At 39.7% G+C, this 25,582-nt stretch overlaps 1 protein-coding gene across 1 annotated transcript in view; it reads left to right on the top strand.

Annotated features, from left to right (window-relative positions):
* LOC124049359 (sodium channel protein type 4 subunit alpha-like) overlaps positions 1-23,119 on the top strand; it is a 174,567-nt gene extending 151,448 nt beyond the window's left edge. The window contains exons 24-32 of the mRNA XM_046370892.1: positions 433-587; positions 1,881-2,054; positions 6,829-6,951; positions 9,335-9,610; positions 14,392-14,445; positions 15,028-15,165; positions 15,398-15,502; positions 17,205-17,475; positions 20,484-23,119. Of these exons, the coding sequence (XP_046226848.1) occupies positions 433-587; positions 1,881-2,054; positions 6,829-6,951; positions 9,335-9,610; positions 14,392-14,445; positions 15,028-15,165; positions 15,398-15,502; positions 17,205-17,475; positions 20,484-21,790 (2,603 nt within the window). The 3' untranslated portion in view covers positions 21,791-23,119. The remainder of the gene's footprint in view (positions 1-432; positions 588-1,880; positions 2,055-6,828; positions 6,952-9,334; positions 9,611-14,391; positions 14,446-15,027; positions 15,166-15,397; positions 15,503-17,204; positions 17,476-20,483) is intronic.
* Positions 23,120-25,582: the final 2,463 nt, after the last annotated feature.

Genomic DNA, 25,582 nt, shown 5'->3' with positions numbered 1-25,582 from the left:
GCATATTTCCATTCAACACATGATTTCAAATATTATTTGAATTCATTTGTATTTTAGATGTTACATACGAGATGTTTGTACATATAGAACTCTATGAATCTGTATAAACCTGTGATAAACAACATGCCTATGTACTAATGCAACAATATATGAACACCTGAACACAAGCACCTGATGAATACAAATTCATCACGTAATCATGTAATTAACCATTAAGTTAATTTCAAAACTTTACTGGGACAAAATGGGGTCCTGACACTGTAGACCTGATGTAGCTGACTGCGTCTGGGGTTGGTGAATGAGTCCTGAGCCTCCCCACAAGTCAGAGTCGAAGGGTTTTCACCAAAGTCATTTCATTTCAACTCAATGCTTTCTCTCTCTCTCTCTCTCTCCCTCTGTTTCTCTCTTTTGGTCAATGTCTCTCGCCCACAGTGTGTGTTGCCAGGTTTCAGTGCTGTGACATCGACACGACAGCAGGTCTCGGTCAGATCTGGTGGAGAATGAGGAAAACCTGTTACCAGATCGTAGAACACAGCTGGTTCGAGTCCTTCATCATCTTCATGATCCTCCTCAGTTCTGGAGCACTGGTCAGACACACACACTTGACTTACTTTATTTTACCGTAGTTTATTAAATGTATTGTAGTTTGCTTTATTTGCTTTAACTATTACTTAACACCGTGGAGTCGACAGACGCGCTGGCGCGTCCTTATCACAAGACCACTTTAAGACGACGTAGCTGCAAGACGCAGCCTCGCTGAATCTCGTTTTTTTTGTGTCGAAAGTGTCGAAGTAAATTTTGTTAATATGTCAAGTAGAACCCGAGTTATGATAAAAAATATACGCACTGTTTTTTTCCTGAACATTGCCATCACGTTTGGTGCGTGTTTGGGGCGAGGTTTATGCAAGAAGACGCAGTAAACACCAGCGCATTGAGCGCACTTCATTCAGCGCACTTCAGCGCATTTTCCCCAGTCAGATTTTAGAGTTTTTGTGTGATTTTAGGTCCAGTGTGTTAATACAGTATGTCAAAATGAAAAAAATAACAGTAAATCACACTTGTGAGGTTGTGCTGAACAAAAATGATACCAAAATGGCAAGATAAAAAAAAATTCTAAGTTGAAATATAAAATTAGAATCAAAAATAGTCAACAACTGACAATTATACAAGACTCCATAGGGTTAAATGACTATAGTTTTCTTGAGTTTACTTACTTTAATCTTTACATCATACTTAATTGTGGTTTACTTAATTTGCTTTTTGGTAGTTTATTCAAAAACTTCACTTTGCCTGACTTTAGTGATCTACTTAACTATCTGTACTTTAGCATAGTTTACATTACTGTAATTTACTTCATAATTTTACTTTAGAGTTGTTTATGTGATTTACTTTGGTAGAATGTATTAGAATCACCTTATTGTAATTTATTTACTAATTTTACTTTGCTCAGCTGAACTTATCTCATGGTATTTTACTTACTTAATGCTAGGCTACTTCTTTGCTTACTGTACTTTACTCACTTTAATAGATTTTACTTAATTTAATTTACCTAATTCATATTTACTCTGCTTACTTACTTTGCTACGCTGCACTTCCTAAATTTGTATTTTTATTCATCATATCATTCTAAATGATGTGTGAACTGATACCTTCCTTATACTGTGATTATATTTGCTAAAATACCAGCACGATCTTTTCAGATGTCCATACTCAGAAAAAGAGCTTTTTTCTTTGAAGAAAGCCAGAGACAATTCCTATTACTGACTATCCACAAACCAAAGCTCATTCTGCCATCATGGATCATGAATCAGAACTGAGATCACATCTGAAACTGCTGACATTAACAGCTCACGAACGTCTCTCTCCACCGCCTCCTTCAGGCCTTTGAAGATATCTACATCGAGCAGAGGAGGGTGATCAAGGTGGTGCTGGAGTACGCAGACAAGATCTTCACCTACATTTTCATCCTGGAGATGCTGCTCAAGTGGCTCGCCTATGGCTTCAAGAAGTACTTCACCAACTACTGGTGCTGGCTCGACTTCCTCATCGTCGATGTAAGTCGTGTAGTTGTAATTGGCAGGTGATTCATTGGCCAGTTGAGCGGTTATTTGTTTTGGTCAGTGGTTGATGACGAAGTTGATGCTGATGATGGATTAATGGAATTGACTATGATGGCCACTGTCTCACATTTAACATAAATGATGATAATCATATTGGAGAATGTAAAATTAATGATTCGGCATTATGTTACTGAAACTGATAGCAAAGCCAACATTATTTGTTTTAATATTTATGTCATAACAGTGATAATAATCATTATCTGAGACCTGTGGTTATTATGTAACAGAAGAAGATAAAGATATTATTATCATGGAGCAGATGACATAAGTAACAAATAGTAACATTAACTCGGGTAACTGGCTCATGCGTACCAGATCATTATGTAAATAACATAAAATAACGTTTGACGTTGGAGGTGACACTGATGACATCACTGATAATGTTGCGGCATCATCATGATTTTTGTATTGCTGATGATTCACAGTAACACAGTGATGGCTAAAGATGATAAACATGCAAACATCACAATTTTGCAATTTTGATGCAGTGGTCTGAAGACTTTCATTTATTTTATTTACATGTTATGATGATTTGAATCTTGTTTTTCTTCCTTCCACCCTTTGCTCGCACAGGATATAATTTTTAATGCTTTCACTGTGATTTTTATTTAATAAATCTGCTTTTCTTTCCTTCCTTCCTGTTTTACTGCTACTGTCTTGTTTTCTTTCTCTTTTTTTGTTTCCTTTCCTTCCTAATTTCTTTATTTCAAGAACAGAGAGAGAGAGAGAGAGAGAAGCCCCGGAGTGAAGGGAGAGTGAATGATTAATGGAGAGTGAATGAGAGAAAGTGAGACGTCATGTGTCGTTTCAGTGTATTTTCCAACAGTTTATGCGTTAACCAATTACTGTCTTCTCTGTGCATGCACGCGCACACACACACACACACACTTAACCATGCAGCAGACCGCTTGGAGCAGGGGAAATGCGTGGAAGGAAAAAGCCAAACGGGAGGGAGCGAGAGAGGAAAGGAATGAAAATGATGAATATACGAGAGAAACAGAATAGTGTGAGGTATGAAGGGATAGAAATAAGAAAGTGATAACTATCTATAAATGTGTGACAAAGATCTTCATGTAGTACTTAACCTCTCTCTTCTTCTCAAATTATATCAGCTTTATTGACATAAATGTTAACATTCATTGTTTCTCAAAGTTAAATTACATGCAGACACAAGACGAGCGGTGCACCCTATAATATATTGAGCAGAACAGAAAATAGTAGAGCAGTTATAATCAGGTATATCAAAGTGTAAATGTGTTTGTCTGTAAAACTGTAAAAGCTGTAAGCTGTAAAATGGTGGACAAACGATTGTAATCACAGAACAAACTGATTACATAAGAGACAAATGGACGGCAGGGTCACCATTCTTCAAGTCAGACTTTAAGTTAAAACAAAGGGTTTGGTGCCCATGTGACCACTGAAATAGTTTGTACTTGCTGTAATTGTTCCTGCTGTTCACACTGGTCATTAACTGATCCCCTCCTGATGTACTGTACTGAATTCCCACTTTGTGTGACTGTCTCTCCACACACAGAGAACGCAGAAGCACAGGCTCAAAGAGGGACCATCTGAACTAAAAGGAAAAACTTTAGACCTCTGAAGCATCATAACAACTTCAGAGATGAACACGATGGATTTTGTCCACCATCACCTACACTGAAAGCATGTTAGGATGGAATCATTTAATGGCCAGCTTAGACAGGATTACAGAGAGCAAGAACTGTTTCAGTGTGCGTACGGGCATTTAAGTATTCTATTTTCTCTATCCTGTAAAGAAAATCTAGATATCTTTTATATTCTATCTTCATGTCATGTCAAACTGTACAAATACATTCAGGTCAGAATTAAACATTGCACATAGAGTATATACACTATAAGTCAAATGCAGGTTAACTTGATGTGTGCTGACTCTCACTTTTTGTGTGTTGTTCCACTGCAGTAATGGACTCCATGCATAAAAAGAACAAGAAACATAGAGGGTCAAAGAGAGAGAGACAGAGAGACAGAGAGAGTGAAAAGCCCACACGGCCTGAGGCCAGACAATCAGCACTGGCCTGCTAACCTCTGCACACATGCACACATACAAAGATACGTGTATTTGGACGCTCACACTATTTCACTCATCTGGGCAAAATTCTGCCAAGGCAGAGAGACACACACTCACTCACACACACACACGATTTATGATACATATGCATGCATTATCCTAAGTCAGAAATCGGCACACTCTCTTGTCCTCTGGGTGTTCTCCACCTCGCCATCTTCATAAATGACACTGACTGTTGTGACGTTTTTATTTGACTGTGGTGGCCTGAAGAAAGAGAGTACAGAGATGCTTTGAGTCACGGAGGTTTAAACCATAAAGATCCGAGACAAGAAACAGGACAGAGTTTTATTGATAGAGACAGAACGTGGTAAAAGACTGACATTCATCACTAAGCTGTATTCATCAGTTTTTTAGCAACTGGAGGACAGAGAAGAACATAACATAGTTTGCAAATACACATCCAGTACGTATTTCCAGATGACCAAATTGTTAAGAGTAATGTAGTATAAACCAATTACAACACTACATCAACTTATTGGCCTCTGTGTCGGATGATGTAAAATAGTGGTTCCCAGTACTGAGGATGGGGCCCCTCCAGTGGGCCCCAAGATAAATCTGAGGGGTCATGCGAGAATCTGCAGAGGGGGGAAACAATAAACAAAGCTATTCTGTCTGTTTTTTCCCAGATTGTTGCTTTTCATTTTAAATGCAACCTTTCAGGGCTCGGAAAATTCTTTAAAAACAAGCATCTGAGATGGAAAGCAAACTGAACTGCTCTCAGATAAGTACATAAGCACTAAAGAAGTAAATCTTCAGTGCTCATGTACTTATCTGTTCACAAATATATAGTTTCATTTTGAAAAAAAGACTTAGTAATTCACTAACAGCTGCTCACTGTGGTTTTAATCAAACAAACAGGAGGAAATGTGCATTTGTCACCCAGCATGTTTCAGTGATGTGTTTTTAATAGTTTCTGGCTAACAGTGGAGCTCTATGGCACAGAGGAAGAAGATCTATCAGTCTTTGATACACACACAGTACTCGTGTGTTGACGACAATAACAAATATACTGAAAATCACCAGATTTATCCATTATCCAAACTCTGCTCTGTGAACCTTTCAATTGAGCAAATTATTTTAAACAGGTTTATATTAGAGACAGACTTTTATTTCTGATTTCTTGTGCTTTTTATTATATTTAAGTAAGAAGCTTCTCTGTTTTATTATCTTGATGACTTCGGCATGATGCACATTCCCACAAGACTAATTTCATCAATGCGACCACAGCTGGGTCATATTCGCCGATCCGCTGCTCTCATCTTTCTCTATTTAACGCAAATACTGCTTGTTCTCTAATTAATTCCAATTATCACTGTATTTTTTTTCAGTGTTTAGCTGGTGTATAAATATAAATATATACAACTCAACACTGCCTGCACAGATGCATATATTAAAAGGCATCCCATTACCTTTCCTCATGTACTGTGCAATATATGCAGGGAGTCTGGAGACTGAGAGTAGCTTCACACTGAACAAAAGAATGTCAAAGTAGAATTTATTATAAGTATTCAGCGAGAACACTATTTTTGTTCAAGAATGTAAAGCAATAGGGCGGGCCAAAACACAAACTTTTGTGTGACATCTAAAACATGTCGTTGCTCTCAGTAGTCGTGTGCTGATGTTCACAGTAATTGTGTATCCTGTAGATCTCAGTGTTGGGTCAGCTGGCTCAGTTCATCTCTGTGGACCAGATCACCACCATGCGGGTGCTGAGGACATTAAGGGCTCTCCGTCCTCTCCGGGCTGCGTCCCGCTTCGCTGGTATCAGGGTAAGAACCAGCTGAACTCCGTCTGGAGCTCCACCCATCTGACCAACCTGAGACCTGCCCTCTTGATCACGAAACTCAGTCGTGCATGTGGGATTTTGCTGGCTGGCTATCAAGGGTTTTAGAGATGTTGTGGTTTGGGTTGATGTCATCCTGGATTGAGTGTTAATATCTCAGACTGTTTATGATACAGCTACAAAACAGTAACTCCTCCCTGTGGCGTGTGACTTAAAAGTTATATAATTGAACTGACTTTTGGATAATGAGGTTGGAGTGCAACCATCCTGTTCCTCACATCTAACTCTAATAAATATTTAGTATTTAATCAGAAACTACTACAAACAAATTCAAATGTTTCAATACAGTCTGTTGTATTAACTCTTATCAAAAGTAGTCATGACACAGGACTCACCTGTCCATAAGACCAAAATGTTTGTGCTGACCTTCAATGGCACTAAATACTCAGCAATCAGCCTCCTTTCTCACAGAGTCAAGAGAGTCATGACTGGTTTCTTTTCCACAGGTCAAAGCTCCAGGTGTCTATAAGTGACAGAATTTTCATTCATCCATTCATCACTCCTTCCTCTCCTACAGAAATCTTCAGTCAGCTGATGTTTAACACACTCATGTCCCTTCTCATATCCACAGGTCTGATTGGCTGGTTTCATCCCTGATGCCGTGGATCAGTCCTTTCCCATCCTGTCCTTCATTAGACTAGAAGTTAACTGTCCTCCTTCTCTCTCTCCCGTTTCTCTCCTTCCTGTCTCACCCTACTCCTGCCTCTGAAATCCTGTCTCTATCTGTCCTCTGCCTCCCCTCTTTCTCTCTCCTCCAGGTCTCGTTGGTCAGTTTGGTGGCCAGCACATTGGGTTATTCAGACTTTGCAGCCATCAAGTCCCTGCGGACACTGCGAGCCCTACGGCCCCTCAGAGCCCTCTCCAGATTTGAAGGCATGAGGGTAAGAGTCAGTATTAATATAGCAACACACCTGGGAACCTCAATTTGGTATCATTTAGACTGCTGGGGGGACTAATGCAGATGAAATGCAGATTTGAATGAATGCACTGCCGACTATACCCATCAAATAGTAGTAGGAGCTCGCAAAAACATGATGAGCATGTTATCCAACTTCGCAGTATAAATGGCTTGGGTGCTTCAGACTTTTCAGAGACCCATCTGTGTCCTTCATATAAAAGTGTTGTTGACACTTTGACAAACCAGGCCAGAAGACTTCAGATGTTTTATTATTAAATTCCATAATTTCTTTGTATTTTGTGTGATGAGTCATTCTGTGTGAGGAGGCAGCAACAAGACCTTTTGTTATTGTTTTTATCCTTAGAACACATATAACAAAAGCCTATTGTTACACGATGTAAGGGATAATAAATGTAAATCAAACACTCCCATTTGTCACATTCAAACACTATTTTGGTGCCCAGGTGTGTCTAGAATGAAACATGTGGGGTTTTTTTGTTTGTTTGTTTGTGGTTTAGTTTTATTTCTTCAGTGTGTTTTGTCCTGTAACATATGACCCGTTTCATCTTCCTGTCTCCTCATTGTTTTCTGCTCTCTGACTGGTTCATCTCATTGTGTCCTATCAGTGTTTCCATGTGGCTTTGACATGACTTGTTCCTCTTCAGAGGTTTTCTCTTTCAGAAAACAATCGCCTGAGAACTTATGTCTCTGTATTTAAACTTTGCATGTCCACAAAGCTTTGTGACCGGGGCAGGAATATCAACCCTCCACTCTTGTTTCTTTTTCTGTCCCATTCATCAGTATTACTAACGGAGTCGGTGTCCTGCAGCAATGAAAACGTTCTTGACAACACTCCCTCCAGATGTTGGCTTGTTAAAACATCTGTACATGTTCATTCCAAAGTGAGATTAGCAAAAAGGTGTCTTGTAAAGCAAGTATTCTTTCATGGCAGCAGTTTGTTGTAAATGACACCTGTTCCTGTAAAAAGTTAATATGGGTGTGAATGTCCTCTGAAAACCCTCCAAATTCAAATGTATTTTTGATCATGTTTTAACACTTTGTGGTCTGACGCAGTACTTGAGAGATTTTACTTTATATGTAACTATTTTTTAAAGCAAAAAGTGTTTTTGTTCCCAAAAAGTTGATTTTATATGCAAATTGACATCTTGATATCAATTGACATGTGATCATGTAAGAAATGTAAAAAAAAAACATCAAACTGTTTTCTTGTCGTCACAGAAAAAGTATTTTGATCATCAAAGGAAAATACCACTCAGTTTTCATAGGAAAACCAAAATTTTTACACAACTGTGTGTCAGTTTACAGCAGTAAAACGAACTACAATAATGATAAAATTGATCAGCGTGTTCTATAGGTTGTATGTGGTTGAATTCAACATTTTAAAATCCTGTCTGATGAAATGATTGACATCTAATTCGCTTTTTTTCCTTCAGTCTGTTTGATCAGTATTTTATAATCAAGCTTCCCAGTTTCAATACAGCAAAGAAAAAAGATGCACATGGTTTTAAGTGAAATGCGTATAGTGAATTGTGCAGGATACTGACTCTGGGTGGCGAGAAGTTCAGGACCTGTGTTGCATGCTGGAAATAACACCTGAGCTTTCACTCCCCGCCATGATCCTTTTCTCTCTCCTTTGTTTGGCTAATAAGATTGGCTTGCATGTCACTTTACAACTGCTGTGCACTCAGCATTACGTTCCTCACTCAGCCGGGGATTCTGGGTAGAAGAACTGCATTGTGGGCATAATGTAGAGGGCTGGAGTGGTAGATTTTGTGTATGCATGTGAGTGTATAGCACTGACATTAGCTGACGCAGTATTCAATCTGTGTGAGCACCAAGAGGAAGCTGAATTACCCAAAATTACAAGCCTCTAATAAGAAACCTGCATTTCATTTTGAGTGGAAAAAAACAAAAAGTCCACCTCCTCCTGCTGCTGCTAAACTTTTTTCTGATTTAACAGACGAGATGGAAAAGTGAAATAATGATTTCACCAAATGTCCTTGTTCAATTCATGTGGGAATGACAATGTGAATGGCATTCTGGCTTTATGACACCAAGATGGGAGTTTGCTTGGACCAGAGTTTCTAGTTATTTTATTTGGTTACCATATAGCACACAGTATCAACAATAAAACAAACAAATGAAACAAAAAGATCACAAAATACGTTTTAAATAAATGTATTTGCTTAGCAACTAACAAATGGTAAAAAGGCTTCATTTGCTAAACATTCAAATCAGTGGATTTAATTCTTGATACAGTACCCTGTCAGATCTGATTAGGATTCTGATCAGAAATTGTGTGTGTGTGTGTGTGTGTGTAACTCTGTGTGTTTCTGTCGGTACAGGTGGTGGTGAATGCTTTGATCGGAGCGATTCCCTCCATCATGAACGTGCTGCTGGTCTGTCTCATCTTCTGGCTCATCTTCAGCATCATGGGCGTTAACCTGTTTGCCGGGAAGTTCGGCCGCTGCGTCAACCGCACCGGCCACATCTACGAGGCCGCCTTCATCAACAACAAGTCAGAGTGTGAGGCGCTCAATGACACCTCGCTGTTCTACTGGACCAAAGTCAAGGTCAACTTTGACAACGTGGGGGCTGGATACCTGGCTCTGCTGCAAGTGGTGAGAGTTCTTGTTACTTGTTAGCAGACATATATGATCAAATCAAAATATATTTCTGACAGTATAACATCAGGCAGTATCAGCCCAGTTTATTGGCCCACTTAACTACCTTTTAGTTAATAAAATCAAAAAATCATAGACTTACTGAAAAACTGTCGCAGCACCTTTTCAAAGCCTGTGATCATTAGAACACTGTCAGCCATTTTTGTTGGTCAGACAGTAAACAGAGACGAATGTTTTGCTGCAGAGTGATTCATGATACATTAGGGGCCTTTTAAGTGGCTTGTAGACACTTAAAATCACCTCCAGTGCTTCATTTCTGGCGTGGGTTGGGGTTTCTCTTGCCGCAGGACTAGAACACAAAGCTGTAATCACTTAACAAACTGTTCTGTTGAACTCTCCAATGCACCTCCTTTGTGTTTTCATAGATGAAGATTTTCCCCAGACACTGCCCTCAATCTCTGGATCTTTTTTTCAAATTATGACTCCCAACTCTCCACACCAGCAATAAGTACATGTTCTCATCCCTCTTTGGCGACATGTAAAGGCCTGCTTGGGGTCCCACCCCCTGCAGATGTCAGTGCAGCCCTGAGATTATATAAATCTGTCGTTGCAGCAACAGTATGATGCTTATGCGGGAAATAAAGAGCTTCAAGTGAAGACATGGTGGCACATAATGAATAATCCTCTCCTGTATGACAACTTCAAATCAAATTAAAACAGTCCCTCCTCCGCAGTCTGTAGGAGGACTGGCTTTCTGCTTCTCCCCTTGCCTCACTCCCTTGATCTTGTCTTTTCCTCCGTTCTGTCCATTTGCTGTCTTAGCCTTAATTTTCCTCCCACACCTGTTCTTCATCACTCTCACTTTTAACTTTTCCACTTCACTGCTCGCCCTCCCTCTCTCTCTCTCTCTCTGCATTTGTCGTGTTATCTTTAATTTCCTTCTCTCTCACTGTCCATCCCCTTCTCTCACTCGATGTCTCAACACTCTTAAATTTTATATTTATTTTTAACTTTTTTTCAAAACTGAACATTTACTTACACAAGAATACAAATGAAAAGTACCACTTTAAGTAAGTGGTAGGTGGTCAAGTTAGACAAAGAAAAAAATAAAATAAAATTAAATAGATAAATTCTGATTAATGGTATGACTGTGAGACATTTTTAAGGCCATTCAAAGGGAATCTTCCCTTCTTCGTATGAAGTTTTACATGATAAAGAAATATGTTCTGTAAAGAAATGCATATGCAATTGGGCTGAATAGGAACTTTGGCATCAAGTTGTACCATTATAAATTTAAAATAATAATCATATCAATTATTTAATAATTTGCAATTGCATTTGTTTTCCATAAAATGGCTAAGACATTAATACCATTAATGTATATAGGGTTGTTTTTAAACATAAATATTTAATCAAATATAATAGGAGTCAATAAGAGCATTATTTTAGCATTAATTATTAAATGTTTATGTAGACTACTAGATTATCTTATCTTTAAGTTTGCCAGCTCGTCATCCATGAGTACGTGCACGCTTCCTTCTGTGCGGTGGTACGGAAACAAAATAGTCCCTGTGTGAAGCTGCTCACAGCAAGGTCTGTGGCTTCCCCAGAGTAACCGGGTCATCATTTCTGGCAAGACACACTGAGTTTGGGTTTGGGTTCTTTGAGCACCACAAGTGATTTGGCATCTAATTCCATTATATTCACGAGGAGGCAAACATCTCTACAGCTGACACCTCAGACAGCATGCAATGTGAAACTCTTTCAAAGCCTTTTATTTTACTGCTGACAATGAAATTAACAGAAAATATAATTGAACAGTAAAATGAAGAAAGAAACTAAAATTTCAGAGGTGGTGAGATTTCAATGGCAGTGTGTAACCTGGCTACAGCCCTGCTTTCTTCATCCCTTCATCTTTCTTTTCCCTCTGTCTTTCTATACTTCCATCAGATTTCTTTTATCGGAAAATTGTGTCCTCCTTTCCATTTTTCTGTTGTCTCAGAGTTTCCATTTCTCTTGGGCTTTCCATCATTCTTTTCCCTCTGTATCATTTCACTCTCTCCTGCTCGCTGTCCATTTCTTTGTGCGTCTCACTTTCATCTCTCCCTCCCTCCCCGTCACTCCAATATTAACACAACACGAACAAAGCCAATTACGTCCACTGTAACTCCACTTTTCCTCCGCTGCATCCTTCCCCAGTCATCTCTCCATCACTTCACTTTCTGTCTTCACAAGCCTTCATTTCCCTGCTCCCTCTTTTCTTTGTTTCTTTTTCTTTCTCTAGTTCACTCTCTTTTCCTTCTCGCTCTCTGTCGCCCACCACAGGAGTCCTGAGAGCCTCCAATCAATCAGCGTCTGAGAGGCTTTTATTTTTAGAGCGACTGCAGCCAAGTGGGAGGGAAATGGAGAGATGGAGTGAGGCAGGAAGAAAAAGTGGAGAAGGAAAAGTAAGGTTCAAACAGCAATTGAAAAAAAAAGAAACAGCGAAGGGAGAGAGAGATGGAGGGATGGAAAGAGATAATAATAAAGGAGGTTGATGGATTCAAGGGACAGAGAAGATGGATAGATGTGGAATGGATGGAGCAAAGGTGAGAGGTTATAGATGGAGAAAAGATGGGCTAGATAAAAGGAGAAAGAGGTTGGATTGAGAATGGATGGAGATACAGCAAAGGTAAAAAAGAGGGATAGAAGGATACAAAGGAAAAGGACAGAAGGAGGGGTAAAGTTAAGGAGAGAGGAGGAGAAAAAGAAGAAAGAAAGGAAGGAACATTGTGGGATAAGAGAGTATAAAGAGAGGATTTCAGATTTCTTAATGAATAGAGAGAGAAAGAAGAAAATAAAGTAAAGAAGTTGTTGGACAGCGACGCCCTCAGCCAATCAGAACTCCAGAGTTGTCAGGCTACGGTTGCCCTGACAACGAGTCACTCAGCATCTCTCTGTATTTGGCTGGTCTGCGTGGCATCGGTTGGTGGGGGCAACCCTTCCATTAGCATCTGGAAATAGCTCCGCGCTGCAAAAATGATGCCGGGAGAGAGCTTACTGAGCTCAGTCTCAGGACCTTGGGACGTTTGATTTTAAACTCCAAATTATCCTGTTTGTTATCATTATTATTATTATTTTTAGTGGAATTTTTTACAGTGACCATGTGTATTTCAAATTTAAAAAAAAAAAAAAAAAAAGACATCAGCACAGTGAACTGATGTGTGTTTTACAGCAATAACATAGCTGGGTAGGTACACATGAGAAGTGACCATGGTCTATTGTATTAATGCATTTAATCAAAATTTTTTGTCAAAATTTCATAACATGTTCTTTAAGACTAATTTGGTTTATTATTTCACAAGACAGCAGTACCAAATCCTCACAACTGAAAAGCTGGAAGAGTGGACCTAAACAATTAACTGATTTGATTAAAATTTGTTTGAACGGCAACAAGCAGTCTGATCCGGAGACTGAGACATGGTCACCAGCAAACACTGTCAATGAGTCTTCACATCCATTCTCGGGCATAGCTTGTCATCTTCTAGAGCATACCCCCTACTTGCTCACATCCGACAGACCATAATAATAATAGGTGGTATCCTGTGGCTACGAGCTTATTTCACTTCAGTCTGACGCCCACTCAGACCCAAGTACTCTGTTTCTTCACCTCTGCATCGTTTTCCTATTTGCTCTCTCTCACCTTCCTTCTACCTGCTCTTTCTCTTCCCCTCATCTTTTTTTTCAGTTTTTTGTTTGTGCACCACTGAGGAAGGAAGTCCATAAAAGGACTTGTTGATTCTTTCATTGAGAAAAACACAGCAGCAGTGTTTCCATGGTGCTCCGACTCTCTCTCTCTGCTAATTTTCTGTTAAAACGGGAAGGTTGTTTCAAGATGCCTTTTATTCAGTTAGTCACTCAAGTGCAGGAAATGTGCAGGATGTCGTCTTGGTGACGGGGGTGCAGAGACACACTTGACATGCAGACACAGGAAAACAGGAGCTTTCTGTCACGTTGATGAAAATGTTAGTGGTAGAGCGGAGGGATTGTTATTTATGAGAACGAAAGGGTCAAAAACTTAGATATTGTAGTTCATGTTACTGAAGACCCCAGTACATGCACCGTATGGCCAAAAATGTGTGGACGCCCCTATTCTCATAGGGTTGTTTCTTTTTAGTTCCAATGAATGGAAATCCCGAGCAGCAACTGTGTTCTCAGTTGGTGTAGAGGAAGTTGACCAGTCTGCACAGAGCACTGAACCCATCCAAGATCTTTGGAATGAGCTGAAACACCAACTGAACCAGACCTCATCCCAGCTCCTCATGGATGCTCCTGTGACAACAGTCATGTTCGTTTTTTTACTTTCATTATGTGTTCTGTTACATGTGAATGAAACATGAGGCAGTCGTGTACAGTTGGCGACAACAATGCGCTGTTCTTTTGACAACCCCTTAAAATGAACTTCCTTGTGGTGCTCCGACAGCCCCGAGCCAAAGAACAAACCTCACCACAGCATCAACAGACAACACCTCACTCAGTAGCACAACTCAAACATACACAACAGTGACCAGTAACAACTTCAGTTACGGTGCAGTCGGTGTAGTCAGAGTAATGGCTTTGGAGGGAGTCCTGAACGCGTAGTGGGAGGCGGGTTTCATTAGGATACGTTCCTAATTTAGTTTGCTCTTGCTGGTTTTTCCAGTCTTACAAATTTCAGGAAAAGATATTGAGGTTCTGGCTGAATGTTACACTATTTAATTATTTCTTTTTGTTTGTTTGTTTGTTTGTTTGTTTGCTAGGCTACATTCAAAGGTTGGATGGACATCATGTATGCAGCGGTGGATTCACGAGCTGTAAGTTAAAGAGAAGTGTCTTAATTTGTACCTTCTTCTGGGTCTGTTGCCATCACAAAATAAGATTAAAACAAACAGCTGACTTGTTAAATTGTTTTCTGTTTTATTCACCTGTCTACTGAGGTGAACAATGGTCTTATGTGGCTGTATGTTACGTCACTTGTTGATGTATACCTGCAAACCATGTAAAAAATTTAGTCCAAAGAATTTAGTCCAAACAAAGACAGAGATCAACTCAGATTCACCACATGTGAAATTTTGACAAGATGTTCATCAGGTGTAAAGAAAAATACGTTTTAAAATAAAAAATAAAGCGTCAAATGAGACTGGCGATTAGGAATGACATCAGATGTTTTTGGATGGGATTATATAGACAGCAAGTAATGAGAGACCTGACATTAAAATTACAGAAAAAAGGTCAAATGAAGATAAAATGAGAAGAAATGAGAGACAATCTCCAAGTGTCTCCCATTCCTTCTGTGACAAGCCGAAGGAGAATTGAGCATAAAAAATGAACATTGGGGATAAAATGGGACAGGATGTGTATTCCTTCCTAAAGTGACCTGCCTGTGTTCCTGTCAGGTCGAGGAGCAGCCTATCAAAGAGATCAATCTATACATGTACCTGTACTTTGTCATCTTCATCATCTTCGGCTCCTTCTTCACCCTCAATCTCTTCATCGGTGTCATCATTGATAACTTCAACCAGCAGAAACGAAAGATAAGTATCACAGCATAGACAAAACAAATGTATTGTCGCTTACCGTTATGTCTGTTAGATTGTTAGTTAATGCAAGAAAAAGATCAAAGTACAGAATTAGTCATGTTTGAAAATATTGTGATGTTTCATTATGTGATATGAGAGCGATGAAATCACTGGAGCTGCAGTCTGAAGAGGCAACATGTTGCTGTCCTCCTCAGAGAAAGTAACAGTTGCTGCTGGATCTGTTTACTTAGGAGGACAGGATATTTTCATGACGGAGGAGCAGAAGAAGTACTACAACGCCATGAAGAAACTGGGCTCCAAGAAACCTCAGAAGCCCATCCCCAGACCCCTGGTAACAACGCACAGCACACTTCAAAATGTTAACACAGTGATTGACACATTGATGGAAACATCAGATTTAAATAATATAAAAGTTTGAAACCAGCCTTATATTATCAACACCATGACGAGCTGGGTGGGGCTTAAAGAGGAAGTTGTTAATTCTAGCCTGAAATAGATTTAGGTTGATCAGAAATTTCTACAGCAACAGAGATGAGATTCAGATTGATGTTTTTAATTACAAGACAAGTATTTACAGAACAAGCTTTTAATAAACTTGAATGAATTTAAATCAGCTACCCAATTATGACTATAGCTGTTCAACCCTCATCAAAGGAATATTGCACAAAAATTATATTTGCGCAGACACAATTAAAATTGGACTGGAAGTGCTGGAAGAAAGATTAAATGAGCAGACTGGGTCATGAGCTTTCACTAATTTACACCTTAACCCTTTGTAAGACAGACTGCTAAATACTAAAATGGTTAAAATGTGGTGAAAAGTTTGTTTTCTTGTTTTTGTTCTCCCTCAGTCTTTTTTGTTTTGTTTTGTTTTTTCAAATCCAGTGAATTGTCCAATAAAAGTGAGTATACCCGTGATGATCCAGTCTAATTTAGATGTACAGAGAGCTAATGAGTAATAGCTTGTGGCTGACACAAACAAACAGTCCTAAAAGCTGGTCACTGGATAAATAATATTGAGGGGGAGCATAATTACCTAGCTGACATGGTAAATTCAGCATAATGTACACTCTACTGCATTAATTTAGACATTCTGTTCTCACCTCTCATGCACTCCCTCTCTACTTTGCCCACTTATTCATCACAGATAAGCTACTGTCAGTAAAATGCACTCGCTGCAGCTATTACATCATAAAGGTTTTAAAAGTTGAAGAAACTGGAAAAACAGTGAATAAGATGTTTATTAGATTGGATTTATCAGAACAAATAAATAAAAAGAAGGTGTTTAGTTTGCATTAATAAAATAAAACATCCAAAGAAATTTAAAACAAGAAAATTCATGGAAGGTTCTTGCTAAAATATAGTCAAATATAGGTTGCTTTAGCAAAAAAATATATGGTGTTCAAACTAAAATGATGATTCATGATTACAATAGATACTTACCATGAAGCAAGGAAACTCTGTCTCTCATCTGTCTGTCTTTCTGACCTCTGAGTTGCCTGAGGGGAAAAAAATGATTTATCTTGACAACATATTACTTTAGTGACAAAATAAATCTATGTCATAACCATTTTAAATTTTTAATTAAAGCTGTGATGTACGCTGATTAACTTAACGTCTAACAGCAGTTGTTCTTTGAGGTCCAGTTTTTCATGATCAGACATCTGACAAATGTGGTCTCTTATTAGCGTTAATATTATCATCATCATAGCACAGCAGTGATACGGCATACACTACATACCTGGAGTCATGTAAGGAGAGGGTTGGGTTAATCCCCTCTTTCACTGGCACTGGTTATACCTAATGAGATGTCTGCTCATTAGAGTTTCAATGTAAACATTTTGATGACACTATGCAGTTAGTGTTGGAGGCTTAGTATTTTGGGTGATTGGTTTGTGAGAAAGGTGTGAGCAGCGATGTGATAGGCCAAACAATCGACCCGTTCTGAACAAGCTGAGATGTTTGAACGAACACTATACCAGTGGAGGAAATGTTGATGTTAATAGAAACAAATCAATCCATTTTCTCTCCAGAACTCGCTGCAGGGCTTCTTCTTTGACCTGACGGGGAAGCAGGCATTTGACATCATCATCATGGTGCTGATTCTTTTTAACATGATCACCATGATGGTGGAGACAGACGAGCAGTCACCTCAGATGGAATACATCCTGAACAACATCAACCTGGCCTTCATTATCATCTTCACCATCGAGTGCCTCATCAAGATTGTGGCACTACGATACTACTTCTTCACTGTTGGCTGGAACATCTTTGACTTTGTGGTTGTCATCCTCTCCATTGTCGGTGAGTTCAAATATGTCCCAGTGTATCTAATGAGAAGCATAAATAAACAGGAACCAAAAAGCATAAATATCTAAGTGTGCCCAAATTGATCAGCCACCAATTGTTAAAAGTCAATTTTCAGTAAAAATATATGATTGGGAGATAGTGATTAATGCTTTCTAGTGACCAACTGCTGTGGAATAAGGGCTGTTTCTGACTCTCTGATCCAGTCTCATGTGTACTGAGCTGCCACACAGCCACACGCACAGCCTCTGATTGGATGACCGATTCCTAGGTCATCATGGGATTGTCATTAGGCATTTAACAACTATGCTAACAAAAGCCACTAAAAGGAAGAAATAATCAGTGTCAGATTTATCAATATGGATTTAATTTTTAAATTCTCCAAAAAAGGCAATGCTGTCCAAGGCTGGATTACAAAGATTTGTACCTGAACTTGCGTCTTATGTGACATTGTTGATCCCTGACTTAGCTTCTAGTGTCCAGTATGCTGATCAACACTTGGCAAGAGTTCTGCACACAGCTCAACTGGCAAGGCTCCACTACAGTGTTACAGTATGCAGTTTATTTTCGGATAACAACATCAGACATGACATTTATTTTTCACTTGCCTGATCAGACAACTGCATGAGGCAATCCACTTGCCTGACGAGGAGTATTGACAAGTACTGGTATGGCATAGCACAGTAAAGAAGGTAAAAAATCTGTGTTATTTCAGAATGGTACAAACTGACCTATAATAGCTACTATATTAACAGATATTAAAAATCCAACAAATCATCAGCACAGTGCTCAGGGGAAAAATTTCAAAGGTTTCATGGCAGACTTCCTGCAAACAGAAAAGGACATGTAACCTGTGAACTAGAGTAAACAAAACAGCATCACTAAAAGATGCAGTTGTGTCATGGACTCCACTAGACCTCTGAAGGTATGCTGTGGTATCTGGGCCATCGCTAGCACATCTGTTAAGTACTATAAATTGCAAGGTGGGGCCTCTGTGGATCGGACCTTTACACTTTTAGGTTTTGTGTTCCTCAAACCATTGTTGAAGCGTTTTTGCAGTGTAGCAGGGCGCACACTTGGTCACCTGCAGTGTTTAAGTAGGTGGTATGTGTCAAAGTAACTTCCACTTCCACATGAAAGGCAGGACCCCAGCAGAACTGCTATGCGAAAATGTGCATACATGTACTTGTGTGTTTGTGTGTGTGTGTGTGTGTGCGTGCGCGTGCATGTATGTGAGGCACAAGCTGTGCCAGCAGGAAGCAATGTAATGCGAGCAAGCAATGTGACAATTATCTGTCAACAAAGTGACCATCCGGGTGGCCTTGATGTTTTACTCTGCACCAAGGTCCTGTATGGTCATATGCAGTACCCCCCCCCACCCCCCCAATACACACACACCACAGTCTATAGAGACAGCACAGGACAACCTAAGCAGGTAATTTAGCCATCAGCGTTGTGACAAGACTATGTGTGTGTAATTAAATATGTGCCTGTACGTGTGAGTGTGTGTGTGTGGGTGTGTGTTGTGTGCACACTCAGACAAGGCTGCCTGGGGGAGGTGAAGGTAACAGCAGCAATCAGAGCTGCCAGAGGGCAGTCCCTGGAGACGAATCAAACATGATTGACCTGTTACATCAGCTGTGTGTGCGTGTGTGTGTGTCTGTTTGAGAGAGAGAGAGAGAGGGATGTCAGGATGGGGGAGTAGCTGAGTTGATGTACGATGTGATGGTGATTCCCTCTCGACTCCCCCTTGCTCATCCCTTCCATCACCTATAATTCAACACAGGGAGACGGATGAAAGATAGAGGTGTATGTGTCTGTGTGTGTGTGGAGTTGGGTGGGGGTTGTCTAGTGATGACAGGCAAGCTCGTCTTTGAGTTTATCATTCCCGGATAACAAGGAAAAGATGGATGAATTACAGTCTTTGACTTGCTGTTAGAGGGGAAAGACGGTTCAGCCCTCCAGAACCAATTACTCAAGTTGTAATCACAGCAGAACTGCCACATAAAGAGTAAAATATCCAAACTGAGAGCTTTTAGATGATGTAACTCACAGGAATGTCCTCAAATGAAAGAAAATCTTCTTCAACTAACAGCCTTCAGCTAATTGATTTTAGGCAATAAAACTAAGAAATCCAGCAAATAGTTTCTTCAGTGTTGGGGTCTCTGCACATTTGTTGCTGCACAATTGTATGACTAGTCACTCAAAAGATAACAAAATATTACTAATTGATTGGAAATTTGTGTTGAACAAAAGCCTTAGCTACCAATAAATAAATGAATTAACTCAGAGGGTAATGTAGTAGTAATTCCAGTCTCCAGTTAGCAGTCCTTCAACTAGATATGTACTAATGCAAAGTTAGGCCAAATATGAGGTTATAAATTGCAGCATTTTAGTGAAAGTCAAAACAGTTTTCTCCTGAAACATTCACGCTGCCAATACACTTGCTCAGCTGTTGTTTAGTAAATGAAAACTGAGACATATTGACTAGAAAATCAATTCAAGTGTCAAAAAATCCTGTGAAAACAGAAAATCACCTTGAATCTAGAGGAGCCTTGTCAAGGCAGTCATCAGACTTAGTTTGCATTTGTTTCAGAGACTAATATTTTGAAGAGTTTTGATCAGGGGCTGTGAAGTTTGAAAGATGTGGGCATTTAATAGGAAAGATTTAGTGAAAGGCATCACAGGGTGGCATTATGAGAAATGTAGGGTCGAGCAGTTATGGTGTTTTAGTCATGTTATAGATTAAAAGTGAAAAAAGTGAAATTGTTTTTATAAAGGGAATTTAACCTTGTGGTGTTTACAATCTCTCTCTAAAGAAAAAACACTTTTAACAAGAGTAAACAGGATTCTTCAAGACCCACAAATCCAGTTGACTCCTGTCTTTGGACGAGTTTGTCTTTCTATGCATATGAATGTATGCAGGTCTGGAAGATAAAAATGTGTGTGACTGTCATACAGGTGAGGTATACATGATTCACATACTTTTCTTTTCTGTTTTTCAGGTATTGTGCTTGCTGATATCATTGAGAAGTACTTTGTGTCACCAACACTGTTTAGAGTGATTCGACTGGCCCGTATTGGACGGATTCTACGTCTCATCAGAGGCGCTAAGGGCATCCGGACGTTACTGTTTGCTCTCATGATGTCCCTTCCTGCTCTTTTCAACATCGGGCTTCTTCTCTTCCTAGTCATGTTCATCTATGCCATCTTCGGCATGGCCAACTTTGCCTATGTGAAACGGCAAGCGGGAATCGATGACATGTTTAACTTTGAGACATTTGGAAACAGCATGATCTGCTTATTCCAAATTACCACCTCAGCTGGGTGGGACGGTCTTCTCAGCCCCATCCTCAACAACTCCCCTGAGGAGTGCAACCCCAACATCCCCCACACTGGCACCACTGTCCGCGGGAACTGTGGGAACCCTTCGGTGGGCATCACCTTCTTCGTCACCTACATTATCATCTCCTTCCTCATCGTTGTGAACATGTATATTGCCATCATCCTGGAGAACTTCAGTGTGGCCACAGAGGAGAGCACCGAGCCTCTGAGCGAGGACGACTTTGAGATGTTCTATGAGGTTTGGGAGAAGTTTGACCCAGAGGCCACGCAGTTCATAGAGTACGCCAAGCTGTCAGACTTTGCCGATTCGCTGTCAGAACCACTGCGCATCGCCAAGCCTAACAAGATCAAACTTATCTCCATGGACCTGCCCATGGTCAGTGGGGACAAGATCCACTGCCTGGACATCCTTTTTGCCTTCACAAAGCGCGTCTTGGGCGAGTCGGGCGAGATGGATGCCCTCAAGCAGCAGATGGAAGAGAAGTTCATGATGGCTAATCCATCCAAGATCTCCTATGAGCCAATCACAACGACTCTGAGGCGAAAACAAGAAGAAGTTTCTGCCACAGTGATCCAGAGGTGTTACCGCAGGCACCTAGTGAGGCGACAGATGAAAGCTGCCTCCTACTTGTACCGCCAGATCACCACACCTCGGCATGCAGGAAGTGAAGGTGGAGAAGGTGGTGAGGTAGTATTTGGGGAGGACGCACCTGAGAAAGAAGGGTTGATTGCCGCCATGATGAGGGAAAACTATGGTTCAAGTTTGGTAGGGATGGAGCGCTCTGAGACAATTTCCTCCACTTCCTCCCCGCCATCCTACGATAGCGTGACGCGAGCCACTTCAGAGATCTTTCACCCAGTCACTGTCAAGACAGAAACAATCACTGTAGACAATGCAGGCAGTGAACTGAGTGAACAGTTGCCATCAGCGGTTGACCCTGGCAGACAGCAAGAAACTTTACCATAGCAGGAACCAAGAAGCAAAAAATTAAACAAACGTGGATGTCCTTGATTTGGGTTAAGCCTGTTTGCTCTTTTGTTTACTGAATGTACCATAGCTGAGGTATGCTGAGAAGGCGGCAGAGAGGAGGCTATGAGTGAGAAACTGCAGAAATCAAGTGAGAGAATAAACAAAGTGGAATATTTACTACCTTTAATGTTTTTCCTGTTCCCTGTGGAGATTCCTGGACTCAACTCAACAACGTTTTTGGAGTTTCTTAAAAGGAGACAGAAAAACTGCTGTAACAGAGAGGGAACCCCATCTTTCTTGCCTTTGTTGGAGTAAAAGACAGAAGCGTAGATCCCTTTGACCTCTTGGGTCTCTCATGTTGAACAGAGCCGATGGTTCGGGAGACTGACTGACCTTTGACCTCAGCTACAGGGGTTCAGAGGGATCAAAACAACTATATCAGATGTATCCATCATTTATTGGCCTGGTGGGGGGGGCATGGGGATGTGCCTTCCCACGGTTGATCAATATTCTCAGAGTATGCCTGGCTGTAAGAGTGATTGTGTTCCTAGTGGTGTTTCTCGGCATGTTAACAGTCGATGGCTTTCTGACTGACTGAGACTGGAGAGAGGAGGGAAAATAATGACAACGTGATTCAAAAAATGTTTTCGTAGTAAAAGTATAACTTTGTTGATGTTACCAGTCTTTTAATAGCGGTACGATTATTACTATTTTTTATATTTTTTAGAGTAAGTTGAAGAAAAAAATAAGCAGTCTCTCTTTTGACTTCGGAGTGGCACTAGCTATGAGAAAGTGGCTGAACAACCACTTTGTAATAGATGGGAGAAGAAGGTCAGGAAAAAAAACTCAAACCTGAGAAGCAACTTCATCTGTTTATGTTGGCAGTTTTGTACTTTTGAGTTTACATGTGCTGTCACTTTACCACACCTGGGTAAAGACACATTAAAAAGGGCCTGGGATGTATTTATTTTTCCTCTGAAAACCTTTGAGATAACACCAAAAACTAACACAATGCACAATGAGATTTTCTACATGGTCCAGGACTCTTCCAACATGTGTTTTGCCCTGGTGGTAAACATCCTCATGTTCATCAGTTTTGGCTGTTGGGTGATTCGTCTAAATGTCCAGATTTAAAGTAGTATTTTTTTAACCTTCTCTTCTCTGCATGAACAAACTTGAAGAGAATACAATGATAGTCCTGCTTAGTTACTACATGGCATGAGGATAAAATTAGAAGTTACTGGCTTGTATTCAAGGCTCATAGTTCATTGATCAATGGCAATTTGGCAAGAATAAGTGTGTTTAGATATGCTGTAAAAACGTCAGTGAAATTTTTCAGAATCACCAAGTTGGTTCAAAAAGTTTGAATACACTCTTTAATCAAAATTCAAAATAATAAAGATTTGAAAAAATCTGTCCATATATGAAACAATCACAATACAAATACAATTTTAATCACAATACCCTGAAGTAATGAACAACAACTCAAGTTAATTTAGCTTTTGTTTTAAAGCAGAATAAATGTTCAAAATGAAAGGAGCAGATTGCTGGTTTGAGATGAGCTTGGCAAAAATATGTTTTAGCATGCAACAAACCATCAGTTTTTTTAATTTAACCATAATTTATCAACGAAACAAAGAAATTTTCTAGGATTCCGTGTGTTCACTTACACTGACTTGTTAAACATTATTAATATCAGTAACGTTTTTCCTGATTTAATGTCACTTCACAGACTTTTTGACAAATCACCCAGTGTCATTATCTATCCATCTGGTCAGAGTTTGGCTTGGCATTCACAAGAGCTTAAGCAAAATTCTTCAAGGCTAAATTGGCTTAAGTTCTTGGAGGTGTCGACCAGCCCTTACCCAAGTGCGACAATCAACTCAGCACATCAGCATTAGGATGTCACCCTGTTTAGTTTTATGAAAAGCTCATCCTGATTTGGCATTTGATCTGTCATCAGTGTCCTGGAAAACCCTCATCGTGAAATCCCAAAAATATTGCACAGCAGCATCTTTTCAGTGTGTAGAGACAACAGATCTGTCCACTTCTGAAATGTTTTGCTCGACCAGTTTCTTTGATTGTTTCTCCTGTTTCAGTGCCGTCATGCAGATCTCAAAATGGTGCAAGAAACAAGTGATATGTTGCAGATCAGCAATCAGTTGCTTACAATAAGAAAAATCTTCATCACCACTTCTAGATGTTATAGAATTTTTTCATCCCAAATATGGATATCAACTGTCTGAAGCTTGTTTACACTGAACAAATGTTCAGAAAAAGATTTATAAGGTTAAAGTTACAGTTATTGGATGATAATCAATTAACAACTAAAACTCATGATGATTGTGAAACAGGGTTAGGTCTGTGTTTGAACAAAATATACGAACTACCTGGAGCCATTTAAAAATGTTTGGAGCTGTGCAGATTTTTTCCAGAACACTGGTGGGACGATGCTGACTGCTTTTCAGCTTCCCGTTTCCTCTTGCATATGAAGAGTTTCATTTGAAATGTGGGGAAATAAATTGACACATTCTGACTGATTGATTCCTATTTGGATTACTTTTCTGGTGCAGGCAAACTCAAACTTAACACCTCTTAAATTAAAAAATCTTATTTTCCCCCTGATCTGAGTTTGAAAGGAGACTCTTCCAATCAAAACACAGCATTATTTATTTATTTATTTATTGACTTTGTTTTCTGGTTGATTGCTTTATTTTATCTAAGATTGTTTTTGTTTTGTTTTTTTAAAAAATTTTGCGCATTTTAGCTACGTCCTGGAGAAGAAGCGAAGGCTGAACGAGGTGGCTCTTTATCCATTTTGCACAGAGAAAAAAAAAATTGTAAAAAATAAAAACAAAACACAGACACAAAAAAACAAACCGCAACTAGCAATAACGGTTTGCCTACACCTTTTAAGTGAGTTCTTAGGTAACACTTAACTTAACAGAAGCTTTTTTCCCACTGTATGAATCTGTGCACTGATGTTTGGGGGAAATGCTGAAAATGCACTATAACACATAGAGCATTTGGTGAAATCTGCTAAATTCTGATGCAGCACTGACAGTGTTATTGTGGTTTTACAGATACACAGGCAAATACACTGACACGAAGCTGCTGTGAAGCAGTGTTACCGCTTGTTTTTATTAAGATGAAGTGTCAAAGTGTGTGTGTACAGCGTTTATTCAGTCTGCTTTGATCTTAATATTTCGATCAACCTCTCTCTCTCTCTGTCTCTGTTGTCGTGGTCACCCGAGGGATCTTTACTATACTAAACACTTTACTAGACGAATTTAAAAAAAGGAAAAAGAAAAAAAAAAACAATTTTACTGGCACCATCTGGACTCTATTTCTACTAGATTCTATTGAGAATAGATAACCATATAAACTAGGTAAATACTTAAGACACTGCTGATCTCTGCTGCGAGGCGTATTTCAGGTTGCAGTTGTGCTGAAGGGCTGTTTTCAGTAGCAATAGACCCAGAGTGTGCCTGCTACATATGAACCCCAACACTCCAAGCCATGCTTTTCCACTGATTAATTAATTATATGCTTGATTGATGGGCTGGTTGATTCTTTGATTTCTTGACTGGCAGATTGACTGATTATTTGATTGGCTAAGCATTTGGTGGGTTGATTGATGAAATGACTCTAATGCTTTTTGATACTGAACAGGTTCACGGTCCCTCACCGCCCCCCTCCATCGCTGCTGTGACTCTCCCTCATAAGTTGTCGAACAAACAACACAGAGAGCTGATTGGCTATTTTACATTTTTCCAACAGTGAAAAAGG

The sequence above is a fragment of the Scatophagus argus genome, chromosome 18 (genome assembly GCF_020382885.2).
Source record: "Scatophagus argus isolate fScaArg1 chromosome 18, fScaArg1.pri, whole genome shotgun sequence".
NCBI lineage: Eukaryota > Metazoa > Chordata > Actinopteri > Scatophagidae > Scatophagus > Scatophagus argus.
This window is presented reverse-complemented; position numbering and strand designations above follow the sequence as displayed.